Here is a 16,094-nt window from a genome sequence, read left to right on the forward strand (position 1 = left end):
CTGGGAGAGGAAGATTTAGCAGTACCTTCTCCTCATCCCCATTTTGCAGGCAGGGAGCATGTTAGGCCCAGAGAGACAGAGTGACTTGGTCAGGCTCAAAGAGCAGGACTTGGAAGTAAGAGCTTCTCTCGGCCCAACTCCAAGAGCATCACTACTTGGAGTCGGCCCTGGGGTTGAGAGGGGGCTCTGGAGAGTGGAAGACAGACTGAGAGACAGGCAGAGTGAGGACAGAGAGAGTTGAGGACAGATTGAGAGAGTGGTTGGCTGGGAGAGGCAGCCGCAGGGTTCCCGGCAGGGAAGAGGGGGAAGCAACAGGTCCCCTCCTCCTCTGGGGCGCCAGGGTGGCAGGGCAGGGCTCATGCAGAGAGTGGGGCAGGAGCTGGCACTTACTTCGATGGTGCTGTCCAGCGATCCCACGCTGTTACGCCGCCCCCGCTTCCCTGCGCCCACAAGCAAGGAGCCCAGCGTCAGAGCAGCAACCCCCCCTCCCCACCCGGCTGGGCTCCAGAGCTGGGCACCAGGTCTGGGCCCCTCCCAGGGACAGACACCCCTATTCCCTTTCCCCCGTTGGAGAGGGGGAGGTCAGGAGGAGGAGAGGTAGAGAAGGAGGAGCGAGAGGAGGAAAAGATGGAGGAGGAGGAGGAAAGGTGGTGCCTGAGAGACAGAAGAGGAAAGAGGAGAAGTGGAGCAGCGAAAGAGAGGGGCTGAGTGGCCCCATTCGCACTCCCTGGCCCAAACTCTGGGCTCCGCCTGTGCTGACCCAGCTCCCAGGTCCCCTGTGGCATGGCACCTAGGACTCTGGATGAAGGCAGGATGCGTGCATGTGTGGTGAGTGCAAGGAAGGCTGGCAGTCAGTGATAGGAAGCGAAGAGGACACCCAGTCCCACGGCTCCCCAGCCAGGGCAGGGGCCCCGGGAGACTTGCCTGCATCTGAGAGGTCTCGCAGGGAACTGCTGAGTGCACCCCGTTTGAGCCCATCGCCTGCCCCATAAGTGTCCTCCAGGCTGCTTCGGGCCAGTGTGCCATTCACCGAGTCCTTGGCCCCTCCGGGCTGTGAGGTGTTAGGCCGCATCATACCTTTCTGCTTTTCCAGCTCCGCTGGGTGGCAGTGGGGGAGACAGGGGGCAAAGGTCAGGGACAGGAGTGAGAAGCCACCTGACTGACCCCAGCCTTCTGTGGGCCTTCCCCTTCCTCACCTGCTCTGTCCTCAGGTCTCCTGCTTCGCCCCCTGGACAGCCATACCTCAGCTACATCTCCTAAGTGCTGCAGCGCCCAGCCCGTCTTGCACAATTTCCTCTGGCTCAGTCTTCCCTTGTCCCTCTCAGCGCCTGCTCCTCTGGCTCCTCTCCCCTTGCTTCTCCCTCCCCTGTCTGGTCTCCCAAACCACCCCTACCTTTCAAAACAGAGCTTTACAGTGGCTGCTTTGTTCCCAGGAGGGGCAGAAAGGCCCTTCGAGCCTATGGCAAAGGGCACTTATTCCAGAGCCCGCTCCATTCTCAGATACCTTGCTCCAGAGCAGAGGGCTCCTGCAAGGACAGGAGTAGGAAACCAACGGAAATCAAATTCTCTATTATGTGTCAGCCATGTGTTGGGTGCTATGCTTACTCAGTCTCTCTCAATCCTTATTCCAGTTCAGAGGTAAGTATTAGCAGCCACAGTTTCCAGAGGAAGAAACTGAGAATCTGAGAAGTCACAGAGCTTGCCCAGGGCAAGTCTGGAAGTGGGGGAGCTGACATTCTGGAAGCAGGTCTGCCTGAGTCCAGAGCTCATGTTCTCCAGCCTTACACTCCCGCCTCCCTGCGGAGGTCACAGAGACTTCTATCGATCACCCATCCCTCCTCCTGGCATGCTCACCCTCTCTCTGAATATCCCCAGGGTCTCAAGGATATGGTGAGCTAAATGAATGACCCTGCCTTGCTGAAGAGCACAGCAGACCCCAAAACTGTGAAGGCCTCACTGAGGAGCAGTCCACATCTCTTTCTCTGTCTCTCTGTCTATCTGCCTGCCTTTCTAGTTAACACCATGTTACTTAACCTGGAGAAAAGAACTTAGAGGGCATTGGGAGGAATGAGATGCAATCACTATTTTCTATTATATATGATCAGAATGACTTGATGTGGCCCCTGGAGGCCAGGAGAATGGGTCATCAGGACTCAGTTCAGGAACGAGAATGTGGGAAGAGGAAAGGAGAGGCTGGGAAGGGGAGTAATATCAGTTGGACACTAATGATATTCAACACTCATGTCCTGTGAACATGTAGGACACATCCTCCACCTTATCTCATTGAATCTTTACAACTCTGTGAAAATTTCACCACCCCAATTTCATGTATGAAAAAACTGGGGCTCAGAGAGTCAGGTACCTTTCCCCAGTTTACCCAGATAATAAGCAGCATACCTGGCATCTGAAACTAGAGTCCTACCTCCAATACCCTGCTTCTTCTCCCTGCTGCCTTTCAATAGAAGGAAGTGCTGGCTCATAATTAGGGCTTGAAATAATAATGAGGTTGAGAGGTAATGAGCCTCTTGTCACTGAAGGCATTCAAGCAGAGGCTGAAGGGTTCCTGGAATGAGGGTAGGAAGTTTGGACAAGCTAACCCCCAACTCTGAGTTTCTCAGAGGACAGGATTCTTAGTGTCTGCAAGGCACTGTATTAGTCGGGGAAGGAGATGTGGCTGGGTTACTCACACTCCACACGGTATTTCTCCATCTCCTGCACCTCAGCGATGGATTCTCGGAGGTCAGATGTGAAGCGCAGTCGGTCCTGGAGGCTGGGGGCATTGAAGATGATGAGGACTTTGCGCTCCCCACCAGGTACTGCAGACAGCAACTTGATCCCAAACTGGTAATCTGTTGGGAAGGGGAAGGTCAGGCACCTCTGTCTGAGGCAAGGTGGCTCATATGTGAAATAACTTTTCTCATGTCCATCTCTGACCCAGCCTCTTCTCTGCATGGGCATCATCAGTGGGCCCCCTTTGTTCCAAAGCCCCCAGACTCCTGGTAGTCATGGTATTCCCTATGCCCCAGGATGGAAAGGCAGGCTGAACTCTGGCTGTTCTCTAGAACCCCTTCCTTCACCTCTCTGACTCTACTCACATTGCTTCTGATGCCCAGAAGCCACCCATCAAAGCTCCTCTGGCTTAGTCCTTCAATGCATGGTGTGATCACCATCACTTTAGTCCATCAGAAAACATACATGCTGCAGTTCTCTGCCAGATTATGAGCTCCCCAGGGCACAGACCCAAGTCATACTCCACCCTGCCCTGCCTTCCATCCTGGGACCAAGGAAGTGCTTTGGAGACCTCAGCCCTGTTGTAAAGGAGTCCCAAAACTGGAGGCTGGTGTGGAGGAAGGATGAGCATGAGGGCCACGGCAAAGACTCTTGGGATGCTGGGATCCAAGAAAGGACTCACATGAATTCTGGAAGAGCTGCATGTGCATTTCCACGAGGGGAAAGGACTGACGGAAACTGTATGTCACCAAGATCTTCTTCTTCTGGAAAATTTTGGTGACCTTTGGCAGGGGTGGGAAAAAGACAAGAGGCAGGGTTTGGGGTGGGGAATTTCCCATGGCATCTATTGCTTGTTACTGCCTACCCCCTACCCCACCACCACCACCACCACTAACAGACATATACACACAAACACACATACCCACAAGTTGGGGAGAACTGAAGCTTGGTGGAGCAGAACAGGAGAGACGGGAGAGAAATGCAATTTCCTGATGTAATGATGATGCGCAACAGGCATTCACGATTTTTATAGGAACTAACTGAATGCTGCTCCCCCCAGGAAGCCTCTTCTAATACCACACATAGAGTCCCCCTCCCACCATTTTCTGAGCATCTAGAGTGCTGGTTCAGTGCCTTTCACCATTAGGCTTGAAGAAAGTGCTATGAGTGTGTGACTGCTGGACTGGAAACACCAAGAGGAGTCTATCTTGCCCACCTGGGCCAGACCCAATGCACATTGGAAATCTACAATAAACCAATGTGTAGAGTTAATGAGTCTTCTTCTCAACAACCCAAGGTCTTTATCAAGTACTCGAGTGTTCTAGACTCAGTTAACATGGATTGGAAACATCTCAGACCATCTGCAAGTGGCATTTAAAAGCACATTATTTGATTTCAGGATGGTTACAGTACACACTTATGCAAAGCATCTTTTTAGCCCTTTGGATTGTGAGAGAACAAGGACTGAGTCTCCCTCATCTCTGGGAACCCAGTGCCTAGTATGGGGCTGGGCACCCACAGGTGTCAGTGCACAATGGATGGTGAAACATTTACTCAATACCTATGTGGGCGAGGCCCTCCTCTGGGTTAGGCTAGTCCACATCTGAGGTGTTATTTCACCCCCATGACAACCCTGAGCTGGGGATTAGCTCCACTTCACAGAAGAGGAAATAAAAGTTCAGAGGGCACTGGAGGAGCTTTATCCAAAGCAGCAATACTCAACTAGAGGTGACTTTGCCCCCTAGAGGACATTTTTAGTTTGAGTGCTACTGCTATCTAGTAGATAGAAACCAGGGGTGCCGCTAAACATGCTACAATGCACAGGAGAGTTCTCACAATAGAGTTATCCCACATCCACCCCAGATGTCAATAGTCCCAAGGTTGAGAAACCTGCTCTAAAGGAGAGAACACCAAGGGAGGACAGGTCACTGTCCTCAAACTCCTGAGGAGCTGTCTCAGAGCAGAGGGAGAACACTCATTCTCTGGGATCCCAAGGGTTGAGTGAAGATTATTGGAGGAAACCCATTGGGAGACAGATTCTAGCAGTCAGAGCTGTCCGAACAGAAAACTGGCTCCCTTGGAGGAAGGCAGCCTTCTGTGCCGCACTCATGCAAACAGAGGACCATGCGGGAATCTGACTCTTGCCTGGGATAAGAGGTTGGACAGGACCCTGAATTTCCCTTCCCATCTGCAGAGTCCTAAGAGTCCCAGTTCTAAAAGACGTATGTCTACACTGGTGATGAGCTCGGTTTTAAGAATTACTTCAAGCATCCCAACCACCAGAAGGTTTCAGACCGACTTCAGGGTCACAGGTTCACTTCCTCCAGTCAACCTACTGGGTTATTAAGGTGGGCGTGGACTTTTTCTACCACTTCCCAGATTGTAAGCCTGTTATCTGCCCTGGTCCTCACCTTTTCTGTCCCGCTGTGGCTGTCACTACCTCCAAATGGATCCTCCAAATGGTGAGGTAAAGGAGGGGCAGAGGCACCCAGATCACATGGCAGAGCTACTTACCCACCATGTCTCCACCCACCAATGTTAATGGTTTATACCCCACCCAGAGTCCAAGCTCACCACTTCCCTCCTTCTCCTCCCCTCAATGCGCATACCACAAGGAGGTCGTTGAAGAGGAAGACCTCCCGCTGATGCAACCCTAGCCTCTGTGGGCGATTTGGATCTGGCACCTCATAGAGCTGGCAGCAGCAAACCAGTCGACGGTGAGGAAGAGATAGGACCTAGATAGGCATGAAGAAATAGGTGTCCGCAAGGCCAGCCCACCAGCTTCAGGCATCTTAACATTAACTGCAAGAGTAAGTTCACTTCTGGTATATATCACTGTCACTCTGATACAAGGAATCTAAGCAACTAAGCCTAGGCTTATCTTTGTCCCTGTAGCTCCCTCCGTCTGGAATGCTTTCCTTGCTCAGCTCCCTATGGCCACATTCCACCCCTCCTCCAAACCCCAGTTCCAGTGTTCTCTTTTCCAAGAAGCCATTCCTAATCTCACTGGGCTGAAAATGACCTCTCCCTCCCATGTGCTCCCCTTAAATTAACCTAACTATAAGGTGGAGGTATTGAGTTTTTGTCTGACACCTCCCCACCCTGGTCTGTGCTTCCAAGGACAGAGACCATATCTTGTTTGTACCTGTGTCCCCAGTGCCAACTGAAATGCTAGGTTCAGTGGAAAGGCATCTTGTAAATGTTTGTTGACTAAAAGACTAGAGTGTGTTCGTGGCTTCGGTCATCAGCTGTTATCTTGGCTGCTCACTTGGGATGGACCAGCCAAACCAGAGGTGAGAAGCATGTTAATATTTACACAGCATCCACGATGTGCCTTGCCATGTGCCAGATCCATTCCCACAGAGCATTCCACTCAAGCTGCCCACCACTCCTGAGGAATGCATCACCACCCCCTCCATTCAGCAGCTGAGGGGAGCCTGGGGCTCAGAGGGGCATGGACTCACCTCCCCAACCCTGTCCCTTCTTCAGCCTCCCAAGGCACTTACCGGTTTCTTGCCTACAATCATGCGCTCCACGGCCTGCACTTGGGACACATGGTCATCGTTGGTCCGCAGTTCGCGTCCCTGGATGCGCTGGTAAATACCCACTAGGAGGTCTCGGGGGATGTCTTCACCATTGTCAACCCCTGGTGGAGGGAATACACAGGAATATATAGTATACATGTGGGGAGTGGGTGGCAGGGATTTTCCACAACCCTCCACACCCAGGCATGGGCCATAACGATGGCCAGGACTGGAGGGAACAGTTACCCTCGGTCCCTTGGCCAGGATCAGGCCAGAAGAGTCAGTTGCTTTCTTCCCCAGGACGGGAATTTTGTCTAACAACTCAGGGCACAGTGTGATTAAAACAATGACACTTTTTTTTGGCCTTTCTAACTAACAAAAATAATGTTAAATGATAATATCCAGTATTAGTAAGAGTTCACGGAAGCGGGCATATATACTAACATAACTGTTTGGAAGGTAATTTGGCAAGCCTCACTATTCAGTGATTCCTCTTCTAGGAACCCACTGTAAGGAATTACTCAGAAATATGTGCAAAGATATGTGTATAAGTGCAGCTTATGATAAAAATTTCAAACAATCTAAGTTCTAACAGCCAAGGAATACTGAAGTAAAGCTGAATATATCCATTTCATAAAATAATTTATAGCTGTTAAAAATTTGATATTTATTTAAAAAATCATAAGAAAATTCCTATAGCAAGTGAAAAAAAAGGCAAGATAATAATTGCTTGTACAACCTGATCTTAACTGTATAGTTACACTTGTTGCTGTTGTTTAGTCACTAAGTCAAATAAATGGAGAGATAATCCATTTTTATGAATTGTTGTTGCTGTTACTGTTTAGTCTCTAAGTTGTGTCTCATTCTTTCACAACCCCATGGACTGTAGCCCACCAGGTTCCTCTGTCCTTGGGGTTCTCCAGGCAAGAATACTGGAGTGGGTTGCCATTTCCTTCTCCAGATGATCTTCCCGACTCAGTAATCAAACCTGCATCTGCTGCATTACAGGCGGATTCTTTACCACTGAGCCACTGGGGGAGCCCATAGTTACATGTGCATAGGAAAAAAAAGACTAGAATACACCAAAATATCAAACATGGTTGCCTCTAGGGGACAGAATTTTGGATGGTTAAAATTTTTAATAACTTCTATATTTCTAAAATTTTTGGAATGAACAGGAATTCATTTCATTTGCTTATTTAATAATTGGAGGGTGAAGATATACACATGTACAATATATGTACATATAAAAATATATTGTACATATACAATATATATGTACACATATAAAATATGTACATGTGTGTATATGTATACACATGTACATATACACACATAGATACATACACACAGACAAGGAGGGGAGAAGGGAGAATGGATGAAATGAGTGAACGAATGAATGAATGACTAATGGCAGGATCCTGGGAGACAGCTCCAGATGGCCTCTGGTATGTCTTACTCCCTCCTTTGAAGTCTACCATCCTTCTGATTGTCTGCTGAGCAAAACCCACTCACTCCTCTGACAAAAACCTTCTGCTGAAGAAAATGTTTTCTCCTTAGGAAATGCCAAGCCTCCTCCTTGGACACCAGGTACTAAACAAACAGCCTTCATCACACCGCCTTTTTACCTCAGCAGTCAGACAGCTTAAGAGCCCAATGATGCAAACCCCTGACAGTTAGCAAATCTGTCTTGTCTGTTTGTTTTTCCTCAATTATACTTCCCTCTTTCCTTTCTGTTTAAATAATCCTAACATCTGTGCCATTTCTAGTAGGCTGCTCTTTGGTGAGAGGCAGGGCTTGACATCAATACAATAAACCAAGAAAAAAAGTCAAGGGGACACCTTTCATCTGGCACGTCAAGGCCCCTGGAAACAGGTTCCAACTGACCTTCCTAACTAGATTGTCCGCCTCCTCTCGATTGTTCTCCAAGCAACTTTGTTTTCCTACCTCTGTGCCTTTGTTATTCTTACTGCTAGGTAAGCCTCCTCTATCACTGGTCATATTATCTCTCTTCCCTGAGCTCTGAATATACTTCTGGCCTGTTTGTTTCCTGTCTTGTGCTGGGTATCTGGTACTACAAGTCAATCTCTCGCGCACAAACTGGGAGCCCTCTTGGGGCAGGGACTGTGGCAGATGCCCCTCCACGGTCCTTAGCACCTATCATAGGGACTGGCACACATGAGGCATTCAGTGTCAACTGCCTGGCTGGCTGATTGATGAATGAATAAATGAATGTATGAGTGGAGGAAAGGGCACCTAAAATAAATAAGTCTTTATGGGCAAACAAGAGAGGGAAACAGGGAGCAATGAATGAATTAGTGTAAGTTCCATAAAAATCACGGATTTTACCTCCCGTTCAGAACCTCCTGTTTGGTCAATATTCAGTGTGGGGATGAATGGACAGACAAATGACCATTTGAGTGATTTAACAAGTAAATGCTGTGGGAACATCTAGCCTTGGCAGAAAGTGAGGTTAAATTTTCAGGGAGTAGATGTGATCTCCCTCTTCCTCCCCACCCCTTCCACCTGGCCCACTTTCCCTTCCCAGGTAAAAGACAGGAAAAGCTGATGGGAAGCTCTGGGATACCTCTCAGGTTCTTGATGAAGTCATCTAGTTTCATCTTGCGTTCAGCCTTGACGCTGGGACTGTACATGTCAGTATTGAGGAGGATGATGGCAAAAGCAAGGATGAAAATGGTGTCTGGATTCCGGAACTGGCGCACGAGGGCTGGGTTACACACACAGTACCGCTGGCTGCAGGGCAGGAGGGGTCAGGACCAGGGTCAGGCACCAGTAATCTCCGCCTACCCACCATCCTCCCATCTGGCACCACCAATTCTCTCCTCCAAGACATACTCCCAAACCCTTTGGGTCTCTCCTCTTTCTTCAGACTTTCCTCAAGATTAGCATGTAAAAATCACAACAGCTACCTTTCATGGAGCTTTGCCAGGGGATTTATGTATGTCATCTTCTGTAATCCCATCATAGTTTTGCAGCCCCATTTTACAGATGAAGTGACTGAAGCCCAAAGTGGCCTTCAGTGTCTAGGATAATAGAGCTGATAAATGGTGAAACCAGGGTGAAAATCTAGATCTTTCTGACTACAAAGCAAATCCTCCCATGTCAGAAAACAAGTTCCCAGCAACTCTTCTATTTCTCTTCTAAATACCCCAAAGTGGTACAGTCAGGGCTTATAACCAGGTCTGATGCCTGATCCCTGCAGCATTCATGGAGGAAGATAACAGTTAAGAGCATGGGTCATGGAATCAGACACACGAGTTGAAATTCTGGTTCCACTGCTTATTCACCATATGACTCTGGACAAGTTACTCAGCCTCTCTAAACTTCTGATTTCTCATCTGCAAAATGGGAATAATAAGAGAAGCACCTACCTCACCAGGTTGTTGGGAATGTTCACTGAAATAATCATGTAAAGTGTCCAGCTCAGTAACCCAATCAACACCTCATGAGTATGGTATCAGCTCAGGGAACATGAGTTGTTGTTGCTGATGTTGTTGTCACTTATTAGATGCCCATGTCCCAGATGCTAAGCTGGATACTTTAGGTACATTACCTCTAATCGTCACAACTGCCTTGCAATATAGGATTTATAATTTCCAATTTCTAGTTCAGAAAGTATGAGGCTCAGAGAGATGACTCATAGACCCATCCTACACTGGCCCCCAAAGCAGAGAAAGGCAGCTTTAGTACTGGGAAGTGGGCACACCTGAAGGCTTCGATGAGTCGTTCCACTTTCTGGGCCTCACCCTGAACCCGGATGTGGGATTGGAACTTCCGGAGCGCATCATCCAAATCCATGGAGGAGAAGTCCATTTCATCCACCACACAGCTGAGGAGCAGAGAAGGGGGTGTGGCACTCTCAATTCCTCTGCAAAGAACCTCTGACCCACCCTGACCTGCTCCAATGAACCAAATCCCCCACTGATAGACTTCCAAAATCTGAACCTGTGGCCCAAGCAAATACTTATGAGGATGAAAGTGGAAGTTGCTCAGTCATGTCTAACTCTTTGCAACCCCATGGAGTGTACATCCATGGAATTGTCCAGGCCAGAATACAGAAGTGGGTAGCTGTCCCCTTCTCCAGGGGATCTTCCCAACCGAAGGATCGAACCCAGGTCTCCCACATCGCAGGCAGATTCTTTACCAGCTGAGCCACCAGGGAAGCCCAAATGAGGATAGACTGTTTGAAATGGAACCCACCCCAGAAAATTTAGGCAAGACACATGGTTGCTAAGGGTCTGTTCCATCAACCCATTGATATCAGGGATGGGAAAACTGAGGCTCAAAGCAGGTCATAGGACAAGCATGCCTTGCCTGGGGCCACCCAGAGACTTTAGGACTAACGCCAAGAGAGATCAGATCTCTTTAGGGCAGAGAGGTATGGGAGCAGGAGGTCTATTCATCCTGTTTTGCAAAGTTTATCTCCCTCCTGCCCTCCTTTTCCAAGAACCCCTGGCCTAGTCTGTCCCAGCCTGGGGTCCTCACTCCAACACATCTCTGTTGAACTGCTTCTGCCGGTTCCCTAGGAATTCCCCTATCATCTGCCGGCTCAGGCCTTTCCGTTCCAGGATGAAGTGAGCCACTCCCACCGGCGTGTCTGACAGGAAGCCCCGCTCAATCAGATACTGGATACCCTTCTCTGGCTTCCTGCAGAAAGAGGGGAGGGAGATGAGATGACAATCCTCCTGGAACTCTGCCCCCTGCCTTATATCTTGAACTAATTTTGGGCCCAACCATGGCCTCAGAGAGCCAAGAAGGTCCACTCCCTTCATGTGGTCCACTCTCTTCATGGTACACATAAGAAAACTGAGGCCCAAGGGAAAGAAGCCACTTTCCCATTTCACAGAGATTCAAAAATTCCAAGGTATCTTCAACTCAACTTCCTCCTTCACTGGAACCACATTACAATTGAAAGAAAATTAAGATCTGATGAGAGCCTGTTCTGTGCCAGGAGCTTTGATATTCTCCACAGGCACTGAGGAGTCCTGGGAGAAGGCCTGAGTTCCAGGCTAAGTCCTTCTCTCTGCGTCACAGACCCTCGGAGTAGGAAAGTAGTAAAAAGATTACCTTTTCCACATCCCACTCAGGCAGGCACCACCAAGCCTCTGTGAGTGTTTCTATAGATCAGTTGCTCCTTACTTTCCATATCTGGGTTTGAGCTATCCCATATTCAGAACCCCAGAGCCTTAGGGCCTCATGAGGCTAGAATTTGGGAGACTTTGGTGCCACAGATGGAGTCTCAGATCCATTACTTACCATGCATGAATTGCGACAATTCCCTTTAGTTCTCCAAGCCTCAGTTCCTTCTCTATAAAATAGGGACACGACTACCCACCTTGCTGAGTTATCATGAGAACTAAATACAGATGGCCATGTCTAATAGGCTATAAAGATGTAAGGCATTTGTTTTCTAATCAAGTGTCACACTCGTATTTCACTGCTAAGCACCTGGCAGAAGACTAGGTACCTAGAAAGAACTCAGTCCTGGTCACTGACTAGTCCAGCACAGCACCCTGCCCCCAACATCTCAAACATCCATATACTGCTAGTTTATTGATAGAAACACTGAAGCTCAAGGAAGGGACACACCTTGCTCAGGGCTACCCAGTGAGTCTGGCCCAAGTCTCCTGTTTCTGAGAGCAGGGTTCTTCATATACAACGTCGGCTATCCCAAAGGGATAGCCTAACCAAAAAGGGAAGGTGGGAGACCCAAGGTTCAGAATCCATCCTATATAGACAGAACTAGGGCCAGAGAGGAAAGCATCTCACCCAAGACGACACAGTCAGAAGCAGAACCAGGACCACAACTGCCTTTCATGAGTGTGGGGGCAGCTTTCCATTCTTGTCACCCTGTTGCCAATTCTTTTCCCTGAACAGCTAGAGAGAAACGCCATCCACAAAGTGGAAGGATGGCAGCAGCAGGATCACTGCCTCCAGGAGTCTAAGTGCCTGCAGCAGGGTCGGTAGGGGCAACAAGGTGGGAATGGGAACACGTACTTATTGAATAGGTTGAGGCCAATTCGGTAGTGCCGCCTCTGCACCACATCGTTGTTGAAGGCTGGCGAGTCCCAGCTGTGCCTGGTCTCCCGCTGGTAGGTCTGCTTGCACAGGCCGGTGGCTGGAGGCTCCCTCAGGCTGTCCCGCGAAGAGGAGCCAGAGCTGCAGTTGATGGTCTCGTTGGAATTGCTGGAGCTCTCAAGGCTCTCGTTATCGCCACCATCAGAGTTCTCGCCTGCTGCCTCACACTTCCCCAACCTCCGACCCCCAGCCACACCACTGGGCCCAGTGCCACTGTTGGGGGCTGGTGGTAGGGGCCCTGGAGGGGCTGGGGCTGGGCCCTCCGGGGCCGGGTAGTGGCGGTGTGGGATTGGGGCCCTGCCTGGTGGCCCCTTGTGCTTCAGGGTCCCATGGGGGCTGCAGCCATCAGCCTCATACACGAGCTGACGGTGGACAGAGCCGCGATCTGAGCGGTCACTCAGGTCCACGGAGCTGTCACTGGGAGGTTCAATGGTAAGCAAGGGCAGGTGGGCAGCCCGCAGCCGGAAATCCCGACATTCCAAGCACCCAGGACCCCTGCGAGTGCCTTCCTCACGGCTACCATCTTCCCGGGACCCTGCTGGCACTGGTGGAGGAACTGGAGGGAGAGGGGCTGGTGCCCAGAACTCAGGCCTGCCCTGGGCAGGGGGCTCTGTGCTAGGCAGTCGTTCAGGGGATGGTGGGGGAACTGGGTCATCCAAGTAGAGGGGAAGGTCACTGAAGGATGTGGCCGAGCTGTCCTCTTGCTGTTCCTTTGACTCTCGCTTCTCCAGCTGGGCTGACCCTGGTTCCTCAGACATGGGCCCCGATGGGTGGCAGTTCAAGGCCTCGTCAATGGATTCAGCCAGAGACTTTACCTGAGGTGGAGGGGGAGGGGGAGGAGGGGAAAGAAGAAAAAGGAGGGAAAGATGAAGGGCAGTGGGATGGTGAAAGGGTGGGAACAAGGAAGGGAGGGAAAGAAAAAGTGGGGGACTCTTCCTGGTGAGGCAGCCATAAAAGGACTTCCCCTCCCCCACCTCCCCAGATTCTCTGCAGGACATAACTCCCAGGGAGCCATTGTGAGCTCACAGGAGCTGGAACTTATGCCCACAAGTTCCCTTCTCAGATATCCCAATACCTTCTTCATGTCCATATAGACCCAAGCCAAATGCCGCCTCCTCACTGCTCCCAAGCCACATTCCTGCCTCTGCCTTTCCTTAGGGTAAACCAAAATCCCAGCTGCCTCTGGGCTCCCGGAGCCCTCTGTCTGGTTCTCTCTTAGGAAATCCATGATATTTAGCCTTGAGAATCTGGACCGAAGCTGGCCTCACTCTGGTATCTAGCCTCCCAACTGGTCCCTAATGATCCCCGCCTCCTGCTATTCATACCCTCATGTACCATAGTGTCCCAGGGTTGGTCTGTGGGACTGGCAGCATCTGGCAAATGTGATGGGATGTCACTTCTGAGATTAGGTTAAGAAAGACTGCAGCTTCTATCCTGAGTACTCCCATTCGCTTGTGCTGCCTCTCTCAGATCCCTCGCTCTGCTCACATTGTGAGCAGTCCTGTAGAGAGGCCCACGTGGTAAGGCCCTGAATCCTCCTGCCAACAGCCAAATGAGTGAGCTTAGAAGCAGACCCATCAACCCCAGTCAAGCCTTTAGAGACTACAGTCCCACCCTATAACTTGATCACAGCCTCATGACAGACCCTATGTGAGAGCCACCAGTCAAGCCACCCCAAGATTCCTGGCCCTCAGAAACTATATGGGATAATAACTATTGTTTAAGCTCAGTCTTTACATTCAGTTTTAAGCTACTAAATTTTGGGATCATTTGTTATGAAGCAATAGATACCTCCCCATTAGACTTGAATAGTACTGAGAGGTAGGCCCAGGCCTGGTTCCTCAATCTCCCCACCAGACTATGAGGCCAGTACTTGACGGATGGGTCCAGGCTGGGTTTCTCTCTTTTTAGCTCAGCTTGACACACTGATTGACACAGAAGAGATGTTCAATTAAATGTGTCATATGAATGCATAAAGGAGTGATTTAGATCTTCCCTTTAATACTTCTTTCCTGTCTTCTACCTGCCTCCTCTCCCAACTCCATCACTAACTCCAGGGAAGCATGACCAAGCTTAGGGCAGGGCCAGATCACAGAGGTTAGAGCAGAATGATTTCTTCTCTTATACACTTTCATTCATTCATTCAACAATTTTTACCAAATATCTTTTTGGTTTTAGGAAGGAAACTAACATGTACTTAGCAAATGCCATATACTAGGTGCTTTCAGATATATTACCGAGTTGAACTCAACCTTCCAAACAGCTCTAAAAAGATGGTTTATTGATCACGTTATTGATCACGTTTCAGTGGAGTTAAACAGTTTGCCCATGGTCACATAGTTGGGAAATGGCAGAACTTGGATTTGCACCTGATCAGCTGTGCTGACACACTCCAAGCCTAGAATGATCTCCCACCACTATCACTGCTGCTTACATTCCCACACTTCCCTGCTTTTGCTGATGCAATGCTTATGCAAGCAACATCCTTCTGACTATCTCTAACTTGCTAACTCTTCGCTGCCTGCTAAGGCCCAGCTCCAGTGCTGTTTTCTCAAAGAAGCCTGCTCTCGTCCTCCCAGAAAATTTCTTTTCCCTCCTCTGGGTTCCCACAGCACTATATGGGATCTCTTCTCACAGCTCTGAGCACACTCTTTCAGGAAACAGTCCTGTGCACATGTGCCTGCTTTTTCCTGCTTGCTTGGGGAGAGCCTTGAGAAAAAGAATCCTGGCCAGTTCATCTGTCTCCCCCACAGCACCCAGCACAGAGCCTGGTCCTCGATCGTGTGGTATAAGGGGAAGCTTTGGGACCAGACAGAGCTGAGTCCCAATCCAATTTGGAAAAGTTACGTCACCTCTCAGGGTTGTGGAGTCTCAGTTTCCTCCTCTGTAAAACCAGGATAGCACCCCCAGTCTCGAAGTCTGATATAGAGTAGGAGCTGTTAGTTAGGCCTTAATCTGATAGTGGCTCATGTTCTAGAGTGAGAACTTGCTTGTTTGAACAATATATTTTTTCTCTTGCCAATCCTTTCTCATCACCCTCACAGTTCCTACTCAGATGGTAGCTATTTGTTGTTATCAAAACAACAACTTGTTGGGCAACTTCTTTGAAGTACAGGTAAAAGGTTGTAGTAGTAGCCAGAGCTTGGAGAGGGACAGGAAAGGCCCTTTTCAGGGATGCTGACCTGTTTGGAGAAGGAGTCCTCAAGCTCCGTGATGTCGTTAGAAAACTCTCCAGATGTGGTGACGGAGCTTCCCCCACCATCGATGCCCCCTCCGCAGGAGCCGCCATATGGGAGCCCCCGTTCAAGCCGGTGGCTCCGGGCCCCAGCCATGGCACCCTCGTCCAGCGAGGCAGGCTTGCCCTCGAAGTACGCGGGGTTCTGTGCCTTCTCATATTCCTCAAAGGAGAACTGCATCCGCATGTTGGAAAGGATGATGCGGCGGGACATGCGACTCTCTGAAGCTGAGCTGCGGAGCCGCTCAAAGTTCTTGTTCATGCGGTACTGGCGGAAGGCCGTCTGGATGGTCCTGGCGGCCCTGCGGCTCAGGAAGGAGCCCCCATACTTCCTCTCCAGCATTTCCACCTGGCAGGGGAGGGTGGAGGGGAACAAAGTCAGAAATTCACGACAGCCTCCTCATCTCCCTGGGCCTCAGCCACACCACCGACACAGTCATAGCTAACTGCTTACAGCTGCCTGGATGCACCAGGCTGGGGTCTGTGTGGTGTTCTCACTTTAATAT

At 49.9% G+C, this 16,094-nt stretch overlaps 1 protein-coding gene across 5 annotated transcripts in view; it reads right to left on the reverse strand.

Moving 5' to 3' along the window:
- Positions 1–16,094, reverse strand: part of IQSEC2 (IQ motif and Sec7 domain ArfGEF 2) — a 76,750-nt gene that overhangs the window by 2,494 nt on the left and 58,162 nt on the right. For 4 of the 5 annotated variants that reach the window (XM_061138000.1, XM_061138002.1, XM_061138001.1 and 1 more), the window contains 11 exons: positions 15,536–15,937; positions 12,273–13,168; positions 10,761–10,922; positions 9,982–10,104; positions 8,842–9,008; positions 6,237–6,376; positions 5,340–5,465; positions 3,413–3,512; positions 2,688–2,849; positions 925–1,098; positions 391–440 (listed from right to left, as the gene is read on the reverse strand). In XM_061138000.1, coding sequence (XP_060993983.1) covers positions 391–440; positions 925–1,098; positions 2,688–2,849; positions 3,413–3,512; positions 5,340–5,465; positions 6,237–6,376; positions 8,842–9,008; positions 9,982–10,104; positions 10,761–10,922; positions 12,273–13,168; positions 15,536–15,937 — 2,502 coding nt within the window. The remainder of the gene's footprint in view (positions 1–390; positions 441–924; positions 1,099–2,687; positions 2,850–3,412; positions 3,513–5,339; positions 5,466–6,236; positions 6,377–8,841; positions 9,009–9,981; positions 10,105–10,760; positions 10,923–12,272; positions 13,169–15,535; positions 15,938–16,094) is intronic. The other variant, XM_061138003.1, reaches the window with a different exon arrangement.

Source organism: Dama dama, chromosome X, assembly GCF_033118175.1.
Source record: "Dama dama isolate Ldn47 chromosome X, ASM3311817v1, whole genome shotgun sequence".
Classification (NCBI taxonomy): domain Eukaryota; kingdom Metazoa; phylum Chordata; class Mammalia; order Artiodactyla; family Cervidae; genus Dama; species Dama dama.